At 32.6% G+C, this 13146-nt stretch overlaps 3 protein-coding genes across 3 annotated transcripts; 2 read left to right on the top strand and 1 right to left on the bottom strand.

Moving 5' to 3' along the window:
- The first annotated feature begins 415 nt into the window (after window positions 1-415).
- Window positions 416-5705, top strand: LOC106124720 (C-Maf-inducing protein). Its single transcript, XM_013321643.1, has 6 exons — window positions 416-496; window positions 1254-1352; window positions 1556-1711; window positions 2016-2171; window positions 2345-2489; window positions 2706-5705. The coding sequence occupies exons 1-6, from the start codon at window positions 494-496 to the stop codon at window positions 2828-2830; spliced, it is 684 nt and encodes a 227-aa protein (XP_013177097.1). The 5' UTR covers window positions 416-493; the 3' UTR covers window positions 2831-5705.
- Window positions 5706-7496: 1791 nt separating this feature from the next.
- sau (Golgi phosphoprotein 3 homolog sauron) lies at window positions 7497-11406 on the bottom strand. Its single transcript, XM_013320366.1, has 5 exons — window positions 11087-11406; window positions 10858-11005; window positions 10117-10215; window positions 9768-9943; window positions 7497-8726 (listed from the first exon to the last, which is right to left on the bottom strand). Exons 1-5 carry the CDS (start codon window positions 11270-11272, stop codon window positions 8478-8480), a joined length of 858 nt encoding a protein of 285 aa, XP_013175820.1. The 5' UTR covers window positions 11273-11406; the 3' UTR covers window positions 7497-8477.
- A 313-nt stretch (window positions 11407-11719) lies between these two features.
- On the top strand, window positions 11720-13071 carry LOC106124097 (UPF0585 protein C16orf13 homolog A). The gene is made up of 3 exons (XM_013320556.1): window positions 11720-11787; window positions 11936-12045; window positions 12261-13071. The coding sequence occupies exons 1-3, from the start codon at window positions 11782-11784 to the stop codon at window positions 12898-12900; spliced, it is 756 nt and encodes a 251-aa protein (XP_013176010.1). The 5' UTR covers window positions 11720-11781; the 3' UTR covers window positions 12901-13071.
- Window positions 13072-13146: the final 75 nt, after the last annotated feature.

Raw genomic sequence — 13146 nt, 5'->3', positions numbered from 1 at the left:
CATACTCGAACAAATGTCTGTACACCTACATTACATATTACATTACCTCATAAAATATTAGCTATGGCTAGTCTGTTGAAGCCAAACGAACTGTTAATAGTAGCGTTTTATCTGATTTTCCATTGAAAGGCAAGATTGGTCACAACCAATCTCGGTGGATTGATTTTACACCTTACGATAAATAGTGATGGTGAAACTCATGAGTGAAAATGGTACAATGTTCAGGTGCGAGTACGAGGACTGGGTGGTGGTGGTGGGCAGCGTGCTGCAGTCGGTGCCGCTGTGCGCGGGCGCGCTGGGCTGCGCGCGAGTGAGCGCTCGCCTGGCGGCCGTGCTGCGTGCGCTGGCTCGAGACCCGCGCTGCGCCGCGCACGCCAGCGTGGCTCCCGCTTGCGCCGCGCGCCCCTGTCCGCCCTCGTGGCTGCGCGCCGCCGCGCCATCCGACCCCGCGCTCGCCTTGCCCGCCCAGGACCTCTGCCAGCTATGGGGAGCTATGGTAATGTATCAAGTATTTTAGATGTAGCCCTTACCTACTCCATCGGTACGACATCTCGACAAACGAAGTATATCTCTAATTCTACATAAATAATACGTAAAAAGAAAGCTGATAATGCTGTGGATAAGCTATAACATTCACTTATATTGTAATTTATTACGTCAAATGAGTGCACCTGATCAAACAGCCAATAAATGAATTAAGAATGTAACGAGAAACAACACAATAGTTAGCGAGAGAGTTATTGACGACACAGTACAATTAATACAAGAGTAACGCTATGATGGTAAACAAATAACTTAACACAATACTTAAAAATATTTTTACACCCAACTAGAGTCGAACTTTTGAATAATTTAAAGATGGTATTTTCTTATGTTATAGTGCATTTAGTGCATGTAGTCATTTGTACGTAAGTTCACTATACTAAAAATGCTAAGTTACTAAGAGTAACTTCAAACTGAAAGTAAATTACCGACACGTGGTCATTATTACGAAATTTCGATAGGTTTTATATAAATATTTATGACCAAATTCTAAAATGGTTAACATCGACAAATTTATTTGAAACCTTGAAACTTAACTAGGTCGATGTTTTTACTATTGAAATAACTTAAAAACTTTGCCTTTTATTAATGTAATATATTATATATCTGGTATTATAACCTCGACAAATAATATGCTTCTTAAATAACCACCAGTATTACTGGCTTACCAAAATTGTTATTAACAGACCAGTTAATAATTTCTTTTGCAGATCGAAGGCCTATTGAACTGCTGCTGCAAGAGGAAGAACTTCCTTCAGAGCATGAGTAAACAGCTGCCCGACTTTCTTTTGGTGGCTCTCACTGAACATGTAAGTAATTACTATATTTTAAAAGCTTATTATTACTTTTTGGATGGAAATATAAATAACGCAAGTGATACAACCATTGGAGTAGTGGCAAAAGGCAGTGGTTCAGTGGCTTTGTTCTCTTTCTTGCATATATCCCATATCAGATTGCTTTATTGTTAATTTCTTCCACTTTGTTCTTTTATTATGTTCAATGTGTTCTATAGCCCGCAGCACTGGAAGCTCTGTGCCTGATGCTGGAGTGGGAGGTGGCGTGCGGCGAACAGACGCAGCTGGAGATCATCGCCGCGCTGCAGGCCACTGAACTCGGGCACAAGTACTACAAGGAGCTCTGCGAGCGACAGCGCAATCTGCAAAAATTGGTAAATTACGATATCATCTTGACGATACTATTTGTTATCTGGCAGGGAATGCAACGGTCTAAAGACTTGTATCTGGAAGTGAAGGTACGAACATATTATTCGTCTATATTTGGCAAATAACCACTATACAGAAAGTGCTTTTGCCTGAAAAACTATAATATACATACGACTATATAAAATGCCTGTCATAAAAGCCACGAAAAAGTTTTTTGCAACAAAACTATCCCAAGGTTCTTTGAGAGAAGGCGATAATTTCGACATGTTTGTATAAACTACTTGAGGTTAAAGGTGTGTTTTTTGTCAGCAATCGGTAGGCGGTCCGCGTCAGATGGCGCTGCCGGTGCGCGCGACCGACGCGGACCTGTCGGCGCTGCTGGGCTCCGGCGCGCTCGGCAACCTCGAGTGCCTCTCACTCGCCTTCACCTGCGTCACCAGCGCCTGCGCACACGACCTCATCAAGGTACCTCCCGCGCTCCCGTCCCCCCATATTGCCACTCTGCTCAACCGACGACATAAACATCCATGGTGGCCGTTTTTAGTCAGTCATACATATCTGTGTCAACACGTATTAAACGACCTAATAGTGTTTTATTTTGAAGTGAATCTTGACAAAACATTCTTGAACGATCGCAGTTGCCGTCGCTGCGGTATCTGAACTTGTGGGCAACGAAGTTCGGCGACAGCGGCGTGCAGCTGATCGCCGAGCACCTGCCGCGCCTGCAAGTCCTTAACCTCTGTGAGACGCCCGTCTCCGACAAGGGAATAGAAGCACTCATTGGTAAAAATGCATCTCTCAAACTATTCATTTTAAGTAAAATTTATTTTGCATTTGAGTATATTCTCGAACCACAGGTGGCGGACGACCTTCACGTAAATATGTCGACCTTAATAATCTGATAGCTTGTAAGTGCATTAAAGGGCATATTACCTAAGTCCTAGGAGAATTACAGAGATCGAAGTGTTGTTAATAATGATTTTATTGTAAAAATTCCAGGACTACCCAGTTTGAGACGGTTGAATCTGAACAGCACGAAACTGTCAGCGGAGGCGTTTGAGACAGTGCGGCGGCGCTTGCCTCACCTGCAGGAGTACGATGTGCGGTACACAGAGGCCTGGTGACGACAGCGCGCCGCCGCCCGCCCCGCCGCCCGCACCGCTCGCCCCCTGCGCCCCGCTCGCCCCGCCACAGATCGCACCGCCAAGCAATTTACGCTTAAACCACCAGCATACTATTATGGCAAGCTTAAAACCTTTTACAAGACATCTATAAAATTTTAATATGTTAAAACATGTTAAACACTTCATTCAATGCATATTTAAATATGTAACGTGATTATAACAGCAAATGAAGTGCGCCAAGCGTACAATACTCTGCTTCCCACCTATTTGTTTAAATGTTGCCCGACTTTGCCAACAACAAGTATTAATCGATTAGAATGTAATATTTAGGTTTAGAAGACTGTAATTTACTTGAATTATCGTATTATTTAGTTTAGTTTACGCGTATTATTTTTTCCTATAATTATCGTTCTGTAATATAATTGGTATTTAAATTATTATGACCAAATTTTGTTATTGTACTAAACATTCTTTATTTATCTCTCCAGTTAAAAAAATCTAGGTTAGATGCTACTACATTTGGGATATAAAAATTTACAACCAGTAAATAAATTTCGGTTCGGTTTTATTAGATCTAAGTATTGTATAAATAACCCAGTTTGTAAATAGCCTATTGGAACTAAATCCCCTGAATAGTCGGGCACATACATGTTGGGTTATTATGTACTTTGAAATATGCATTTAATATTAGTCAGATAGAAAGTGTGGTCTTGGAAAACTCACCATCTACACTTGGGGTTGTCGTGAAAATGTACTTAAACATGAAAAAAACTAATACAGGTCGGGAACACACAATAAAGTTTTTCTAAAACTAAAGTTTTTCTAATATATGAGGTTGACAACTCCTATACATAAAGGCCTTCTTTTATAACATTATTTCCAATATAATACAAGCAATCCAATATTCATTTCCCACCTTCTTGCTAGTGTCACTTTTATTTAATGAGATGTGTATGATTGGTTATGTATGATGTATATTATTGCATTTATATGTATTAATGATACGCTTAAATTATATGTAAAACAGTATTTTTAATCTTACTGTAAATGTATTGGGCTGTGAGCAAAAATGTTGACCAGAATGTACACGTGATGGAAAGTTGATTTTGAATACTAGCTGTTTGGTAGTAATTAGTCTATTGAATTAAGTATTTTAAGGCATAGGAATAATCGTTTTTTTAAATATTTATAAATCTCATTTCAATCTTTTTTCCATAAAGTAGAAAACAAATATTGGTTTTAATGTTTAAAAACAAAAATTACGGTTCTAAAGTAAACTTCTTGTAATTTAATCATTAAATTGGATCTCGTAAAGCGAACGCATCGAGAGCCTATAATAAAAATTAAGTTTTTCTGGATTTACCATTTTTTTTTACAAAAAGTGAATTATGTGCACTTTTATTCTTAGAAATAATAAAAATTAAATGTTGCCATATTTTCCTTGAGTTAATATTTTTAACTTTTACTTAATCTATGAGGAGAAGTGTTAACAAGTGAAAAAATAACTGTATGTTTTTAAATAATAATTTAAAGAAAACATATAAATAACCACTTAGATTAATAATTAAGCAAACCATAATAGATTAAAGGAAAGAGTTAAAAATAGTGTCTAATATTTTGATTCCAAAACAAAAAAAACTTTCGTACATTACGCTGAGACAATGTATTGAAAGGCTTATTTAAATGTATCTCATCTATAATTATAAAGAACCCGTCATTTGATTTGGCACATCGGGAACGAGAGTGCTGTACTAGTCGACGTGCCAATTCAAGTGACGATATACATATACTTAAAATTTAGACGCTACTAGAGGCGTTAGTTTTAAGATATACTTCAACAAGTCTGAGCTCACGATTATAAATGTTACAATGAAATTATACAACTACGAAGTCAATGCAGCCATGTTTTTGTCAATCGACCAACTTATCAGGTTTCTCGTTGGATCGTTCGGCCTAGCGATCAATCCGTCTAATAGGAATAATTGATTTTATAAACTCTATGGACAATGGGATTTTTTTTCCTATTAGGCAGATTAATCGGTAGGTCGATAGGACATTGGGAAATCACCTAACATATTTAAATCAAATTCTTACTCTGAACTGTGAATTCCCACTGCCGAGGCAACTAGGTAAAAAACAGGATTGGATGGTTGGAAATGTTTTCATAGAGTTTGTATCGGTAGTGACATACGGTTAGCAAAAGATGACAATCCGGCATACTGTTATCTGTATTTGTTGATTAAAAGATAAGTGTGTGAATGTTTCATATTAGATAGGATCTTGTAAAAAATAAACACCATTTTTGTCGTCACTTCATTAATATATCATTTTCCTTAAATCATAAAAATGAAATAATAACGCACATTTAGACAATTATATTTATTGTGAATTTTCAGACGATTAAAATAAAGGCTTGAACTTTGAAAGGAGCAAAGCAAGAGCAAGTGGTAGGAAATTTTACACCATTGTAGTGGATATTTGAATCTAAACGCATAAAATTTATTTCCATCTAGAACCTTTACTTGAGAAAAACCTGGGGTATACAGAGAGCCTAGTTCGAATATCCGTGAGAACGTTTTGTGACGTGACGTCATAGACAAAATTATACAGCGCCCCTACCGGACGTATAGTACATCAACAAACACAAGTTGTGACATTTCGTCGATGACTTTAAGAAGGCGTGCGTCGTAAATATTCGTGCTAGGCCTAGGATGAAGAGTACTGTTTTACCGCAGGGTTTCGTAACCCTTACCCTTATTTCAATTTATCTCGTTTCATATATTTTACATAGCACTACATTAGCAGTAAGCATACCAGTAAAGAGGTATAAGACTCATATTTGATGTGAATTTTTTAATAAAACGATATAAAATGATTTATTGTTTCATTTTTTCTATTTATATCCGCCATTTACTTTTGCAGGCTTAGAACTCCCTTAAATAACTTGTAAAGATATAAAACTTGTATGCAGATACTTTGGCCAACGGTCTAATGACGTCATTCGTTATGTGACGGTCCTAAAACCGGTCCAGTTTCTGAAACCAAAATCTCTGAATAAAATATATCGCCATCCTTGTCTTCCATCTATGACAAAATAGAGATAACAATATCTTTGAAACGGGGTTTTGGTCTCAGAAACCCACGGTCAATGGAGACATTAAGTTTTGAAATAAATAAAAACACACCATCCAATACTAGTTTAAATATATTTAGGTTAATTTCAATATTAACGTTTGTGTATCATACATGTTTTTACACGTTTAATAACTTAAAATTTTCGTCATATATCCATTCCCACTGTAAAATCAAGATTTATTCATTAAAAACAAAGCAAAATTAGGGACATTTTTTCAAAATTCTGAAGAACTCAGATGACATGATTTACTATTTCTATTTACAAAACTTAATCATAAATAATAATAATAATATATGGGAAAATAATTCAAATATATGTTAATCCTATGTTAATTTATAATGTAGTTTAAAGTAAGTTCTGACATATATCGTACTCAAAATTCAGGAAAATACCAGATTTGAATTTGTATTGGAATATTTTATTTATTAATTAATAATAACACATAGCAACGGAACAGTTGTCGAAATCTATAATTTAATCTAATTAACTTATATTTAAATACACAAATAATTAATTTAAGATCAAAGTTACACTGAAATATTTTAAACGATCGTACCAACTTTCATGTCAAATGGAAAACTTTATAAACACAAATCTATTTATTACAAAACTAACATTTAGAACAATTTTTTTTTTAGTTTATTTATATACAATATGGACACGTGATTGCAAAGTTTTGTACAAGTTTACAGGATGTTCAGATTTCTAATAATTACTATTTTAATTTAAAACATCTAAAAAAAACAATATATGATCTGTTATCATCTTGAAGCCATATAAATTGCTTATCATTTATTCCAGAAAATAAATAGCATTCATGTTTATATGCAGAATAGTCATAATGGCAACTCTGTACATATTTAAATCTATCTTAAAATACATTTCAAACTAATGATTGCGTTAAAAACATTTGCATAACGTAACACACCATATTAAAATTAGTTACAAATAAAAATATTGATACGTTAAAATGACATTTTAATTTAATAATTATCAAAAATCCTAAAAAAAATTAAATAATAATCGATAAAATTTTGTAACAGGCATAGTAAAAAAATGCATTTATAAAAACACCAAAACATAGCTCCACCACAGAATAGTTAATTCTTTCGATGTGTAACTTAAAAGTATAACATTTTTCAATTTATATTATTTATTTATAAGAAAATATTATACGAACATAACTTTATTAAATGACATTTGAATTTGTTTACAAGACTTACCGGAAGGTTTCGAAGACCAAAACATCGGCATACAATCGTCATCATTGCCGTATAAAAAATATCTTCATCCCCGTCATCTTTGATAAAACAGAGTTAACGATATGTAACGTATAAGAAGGGATTCTGGTCTCAGAAATCTATGATTAAAGTCTCAATTTATAAGTATTGAGTGAACTATATTTAGGTGTTATAATTATTATAATTTGTAGGAATTTTCAAATCGTTAATAACATTTTTTAGTTTTTATTAATCATGTTTATAATTATTTAAAAAATTACGGTTTATGAATAAATAAAAACACAGCTAAATAAATATTATCGAAAAACAAATTGACATTTTAATGTAGTAATGTTTTATAAAATTAATCTAACGTGAGAATTGTGAAGTTACTACAAACTTACATACTAAAAACTACATTATTACATAAAATTAAAATAATAGGAAATTTTGATAAATTTGTATTTAAAAAAGAAATGACAAAAAAGAACTTTAGTACATCCTGTTTCAGTGGTGCAAATTTTTTATGCAACATAATCTAATGTAGACAAAACACTTAACGAAATACAGTTTTTTTGTACAATTAACTGGAAAAAATGCATCTAACTTGAAACAGTGTAAAAACTAGGGGTAATTTAAATTATTAAAAAACCAATCAGATTAATAAAAAAAGTTGCCTTTTTATGTCAATACATAAGTTATAAAGGTTTTTAAATTTTAACACTCTCACGAAATCATAAGCCTTTTTAAAGCCAGTTATTACCACAAATGTAATTCCTGATACAAACCGTATCTCTATTTTACACAATGATAAACATGCATAGATTTGATCATTAAGGAACAAATTATGTTAGCAAATATAATTTACTTTAAGTCTACCGGCATAAGAAACTTCTAGAAAAAAATATATATGCATAAAAAATAACACAAAAGGGACATATACATACCATAGTTATTTATTCTATACAATTTATATCTATCAGTTACCTATCAATTTAACTATAATATATCTTTGTGCCAGTTTAACTTGCACTCCTATGCTTTAGTGTGGTGAATAATCAACATAGTACCAAATTTGAGAAAATATTTAATAATCACATTAAAAATGTTTATCCAAATTATAATATATACATATGAATGTTTAATACTGGCATGATTTGATATACCACATTACAAATTAAGTCACCAAAGATGAACAAAACTCACATCATTGTCTTTATTCGTACATCTCATGCGTATCGAATCCGAGTAGATATATGGCGGCCATGTCTTTCTGATGATCTTTGGGCCGCTATTTGGTAAAGGCGGCGAAGACGGCCCACATTATCTCACAGGCATCTGGGCGCATGGCCTCAGCCTCAAAATCTAGATCGAGAAGTGCTCGTACACGTCTCGTAGCCAGCTCATAGTCCTCGTCCGATAGTGGAGCGAATGCATTCTCCAGCACATCTGCCGAGTGCGCCAACATCAACAGCGCCAGCGACCTCTTGTCTGCGTGCGCTACGTCACTGATCGACCGCCGCAGCGCTGCTTCTTGTACCTACAACACATAATATACATTTAATCTTAAATCACACATCTATATATAATATATAAAAGAACGTCGTGTTAGTTACACTATTTATAACTCAAGAACGGCTTTACCGATATGGCTGTATATTGGTGAGGAGGTAGCTTAGAGCCAGGAGACGGACATAGGATACTATTTATTCATTGTTTTTTTCGAATTTATGCCTTGAAGAGCTGCTTTTTATTTAACTTACTAATATTATATTATAAATGCGAATGTTTAAATGGTTGTGATGTGGATGAATGGATGGGTGTTTGTAGATATCTCTAGAATGGCTGAATGGATCTCGATTAAATTTGGCATACATATAGAACATAGTCTGAAAGAACACACAGGCTACACTAATTAATTTTTATCCACGCGGACGGAGTCGCGGGCGACAGCTAGTTTAATAAATTAAATAATTTTGTCTGTAGCACCAAATAACTATATCTTAAATCAGCTTAAACGGAGAGATGAATTAAACACACCATAAGTAAGGGCAACTAGAAACACCATACTATGACTAAATTAAGCCATTTTTTAATATTTACATTACAATTTTTATATTTTATTTTAAATTCAGACACTTCCATCAATTTTATTTTAGTTTAATATTGTTAACGGAACTTTACCGTACATCTATGTTATCACAATACCTACAATGGTGTAACACAGAGATATATATTTTTTAATCTGACTTTTAGTTACAAGCTAATTACATTTTCATGTTAGTTGTTATCAATTTAGGATATAATAAGGATAAAAAATTTACTTTTAAAATGTTCTACATAACAAATAATGTAAATTACATATGTAAATTTTAAACTAAAATGGATCATGGACCATAATTAAGATAATCCATGTTAATGAATGGTGAATTTTCATTCATTTTGGCACCTAAGGACTATTAGTAATAATGTATAATAGAAAATCTACATCAAATATTACGTGTAGTCCATAGGTGAAAATACATAGAAAGATTTTAAGGTTGCAAACACATAAAGATGTAAATAGTTTAAACAGACATACCTTTTTAACTAAGCGACATTTGATAACATTGTCTGTCAAAGGATGTGTGGTCATATCAAAGAGTAGGAAATTTTGTTTCTCCGTAGTAAGAACTCCTTTCTCCACCAGATTCTTTGCTAGCCTTTCCCGGACATTCTTCAGTTGGTACTTCAGCTTCATTGGATTCCAAGTCTCACCTGTAAAATATTTATATGATAATATTAGAAGTTGAACTAACCAAGTGTTGCTATGCTTAAATACTCTTACAAATTAGTAACCTGATGTTAGTAACAATAATTTTAGAAAGAAAAATACATTAAGATGTCAAATCAAATCACTTTGGATAGAATAATAAGGAGATACAACCTACCACTCAAGTACTCTATCCAGCTTTGTACAGTTTCTGGTGGATCAGTCTCTTTCATGTGTTTTAATGCTTCATCTAATAAAACATCACCAGTTGGTGAATCTGAAAAGCAGATATGTATATTACTATACATAAAAATGAGTAGGAGTAAGTGACTTACACTAAAAGATTTAGAATCGACAGATTTCAAATTGAATTTGCTGCGAATACCTATCGGAAGATAAGTTAGGGATTAGTGAAGCTGATCTATTATTCAGTTCCTGGCATTACAAATAAAAAGGCAATCATCTGTTTTTATTTTTATTTTTGTAATAACTCAATTCTAGAAATAAGATTGATTAAAGTATAGCTCAAATATATTATATTCAGATTACTAAAGATCAAGGAAACATTTTGCAATATCTTACCTAAGCCAAACAGTAATGATTTGAAAGGCAAATTAAGTTTTGACATTTAAAACCTATGTATGATAAAACTGTTTAATTTGTACCAATTTTGTAATATCAGCAAAAAGTGTGTGTTAATGTGTTAATCAATGAATGACCTACCCTCAGGTCTGTTAAAATGCTTGAAAAAAGTTAAGTGCAAGCTATTATTTATATTATATTACTTATGTACTCAAAACTTTAATGCTAGTGACAAACCACAGCGGTGTTATAATTTAAAAAATATGTAATATTTTTATAGTAAAATTATTTTGATAATAGACTATATGAAATAAATATGAATCAAGATTGTAGTTACCTGATTTCACTATAACTTTTCTAGATAACAATCCCTTTCTTCTCATCCCGGCTCTTTCTAATTCTACGCGGCCTCGTAGTCCTAGTTCAATTAGTATACATCCTCTTAAGCCACTAGATATGCAATCATTCCAAAACGATGTGTAACCCTAAAAAATATAGAATTTTACGTAGCAGTTGCCTATACATAGATGAATAGATTATTTTTATTTACATATGTAGACATTTACCTCTTTATCCTTCAATCCCAATAGTAAAACTTCTTCCATCAATGTTAAACGAGTTTCTTTAGAGTCGCCATCATCATAATTTTTATCGTTTTTCTTATCATCGTCATGGTTCTCTTTTGCTGTTCCATCGGAATTGTTATCCTTTAAAACATTTCTTCGTTGCACCAATCCTTCGGAGCGATTCATTTTACCATCTAAAATATATCACACAAACAAAACTCAAAAATATTTTTGTGTGGAATAAGAATTTGATTATTATTTTTTATAAGTGAATGGTTTATCAATTGTTGACGTTTGCCATACGACGTATGAGAAAAATATGGCCGAAGAAAGGAATGGAATGTGCAAACAAAGATTATATAGAATAAGTGTTTCGATTTTTATGATTGTACAATTTGACTACATTATTTTTATTTTTACTTGTAATCTTCCATAATTAGTACTTATAGTTTCATCTTATTATCATCATACAGTATTTATATCATCTCCCTGTCTCTATTTCAATACGTATGCAATTTGTATGCTAATGCTAATTTTTAGCGCTACTGACACTGTCTTACTGTACTGGCATAATGTAAACTAGGCTTTAAACGTCACGTCAATTCTCAAACGTCAAATACTCAAAATCCATAGATTTCGTAATGTCATATGTCAACTGTCACAAACGTCAATCAATATATCTTGGATGTTTTTGAATGAAGGCGAGTTTTTTCATTTTGTAAATATGATAAAACAAATAATGAAATTATGAATAAATAAACAAACTTTACATGCAATACCACTTTTACCGTTGTAAAAAGGTTAAAACGTTTTATATTGCTATTAACCAAATTGTTTATCCTTTTTCAGTTCATATCAGGTAAAATTCGCTTATTTCAAAACATTTCAAAAACCTGCAACGGATTAAGAAGCAGGCCTATGTCGAAATCAAATGATATATTTTATGGATCTCAAGATAGGTAAGTACAAAATGTGTGTTCATGATTTAAAATGCGTATATATTAGGTAATCATACATAAATCTAATAGAAAATAATTTTTCTTAAGATAAAAACTCAAGAAGTCAATGACCTATTGATATATCGAACTTTGCTACTTTTTTTTCATTATATTTCTTTAATTTTCCATTTCTGATGTATTACCTATTAATTTATATCTCATTTTTGCTTTTACAGCTATAAAGGAGAAAAGCTGATATACCCAGCGGCAACTAGGAATCAAGAACCTATATTGCAGGTTTTAAAGAGGTTTATAATAAGTGATACAGACATCATAAATGATGAAAGCCCCACTTTTGTTGAAATATCCTCAGGATCTGGCCAGCATTTGGCACATTTTGCTCCACATTTCCCGGGTGTTAAATTTCAACCTAGTGAAGTTGATGAAAATCTGTTTGGAAGTATATCAATATATGCCACAAACTGCCTTACAAAAAATATTTTACAACCGATATTGCTTGACATAAGAAACAAGTTATCATGCTATGGGTTCGAAGAAAATAGTATTGATTACATGTACAATGCTAATATGATGCATATAACACCTTTTGAATGTACTTTAGGATTGTTTGAAAATGCTGGAAAGTATTTGAAGCCTGAAGCTCTTATGATAACTTATGGTCCTTACAGTAAGGATGGAATAATAACACCTCAGAGTAATATTGACTTTGATATTTCGCTCAAACAGAGAGATTCGCTTTGGGGTCTAAGAGACATTAATGATTTAGTTAGAATAGGTGAAGAAAATAATCTTACTTTAATAGATACAATAGAAATGCCGTCAAATAATAAGACATTGATATGGAAAAAGGACTGAAATATTATATAATTAAATACTTCTTGGCAATTAAACATTATATATACTCACTATAACAATATAAACTATCTTTAGTGCAAATGTATTTTGTGCTCAAAATAATGGATTTTCTCTTTATAACTCTTTTGCTGGTATTATATGGTTTTTCTAAATTGTTATTTACATTTTCTTATTAACATACATGCTTGTTATATTATTATAACATAATTGTAAGTATATAAAAATGTTAATATACATTTGTAAGAA

This window comes from Papilio xuthus, unplaced genomic scaffold, assembly GCF_000836235.2.
Source record: "Papilio xuthus unplaced genomic scaffold, Pxut_1.1 DF825946.1, whole genome shotgun sequence".
Classification (NCBI taxonomy): Eukaryota; Metazoa; Arthropoda; class Insecta; order Lepidoptera; family Papilionidae; genus Papilio; species Papilio xuthus.
This window is presented reverse-complemented; position numbering and strand designations above follow the sequence as displayed.

Coding starts and splice junctions, on each gene's coding strand:
- LOC106124720 (XM_013321643.1), top strand. Junction 1,712..2,015: donor AGCGCAATCTGCAAAAATTG/GTAAATTACGAT, acceptor GTTTTTTGTCAG/CAATCGGTAGGCGGTCCGCG. Junction 2,490..2,705: donor GGGAATAGAAGCACTCATTG/GTAAAAATGCAT, acceptor TAAAAATTCCAG/GACTACCCAGTTTGAGACGG.
- sau (XM_013320366.1), bottom strand. CDS start 11,272: ATGAATCGCTCCGAAGGATTGGTGCAACGAAGAAATGTTTTAAAGGAT. Junction 9,944..10,116: donor CTGGATAGAGTACTTGAGTG/GTAGGTTGTATC, acceptor AATATTTTACAG/GTGAGACTTGGAATCCAATG. Junction 8,727..9,767: donor AATGTCGCTTAGTTAAAAAG/GTATGTCTGTTT, acceptor TATGTGTTGTAG/GTACAAGAAGCAGCGCTGCG.
- LOC106124097 (XM_013320556.1), top strand. Junction 12,046..12,260: donor TTTTATGGATCTCAAGATAG/GTAAGTACAAAA, acceptor TTGCTTTTACAG/CTATAAAGGAGAAAAGCTGA.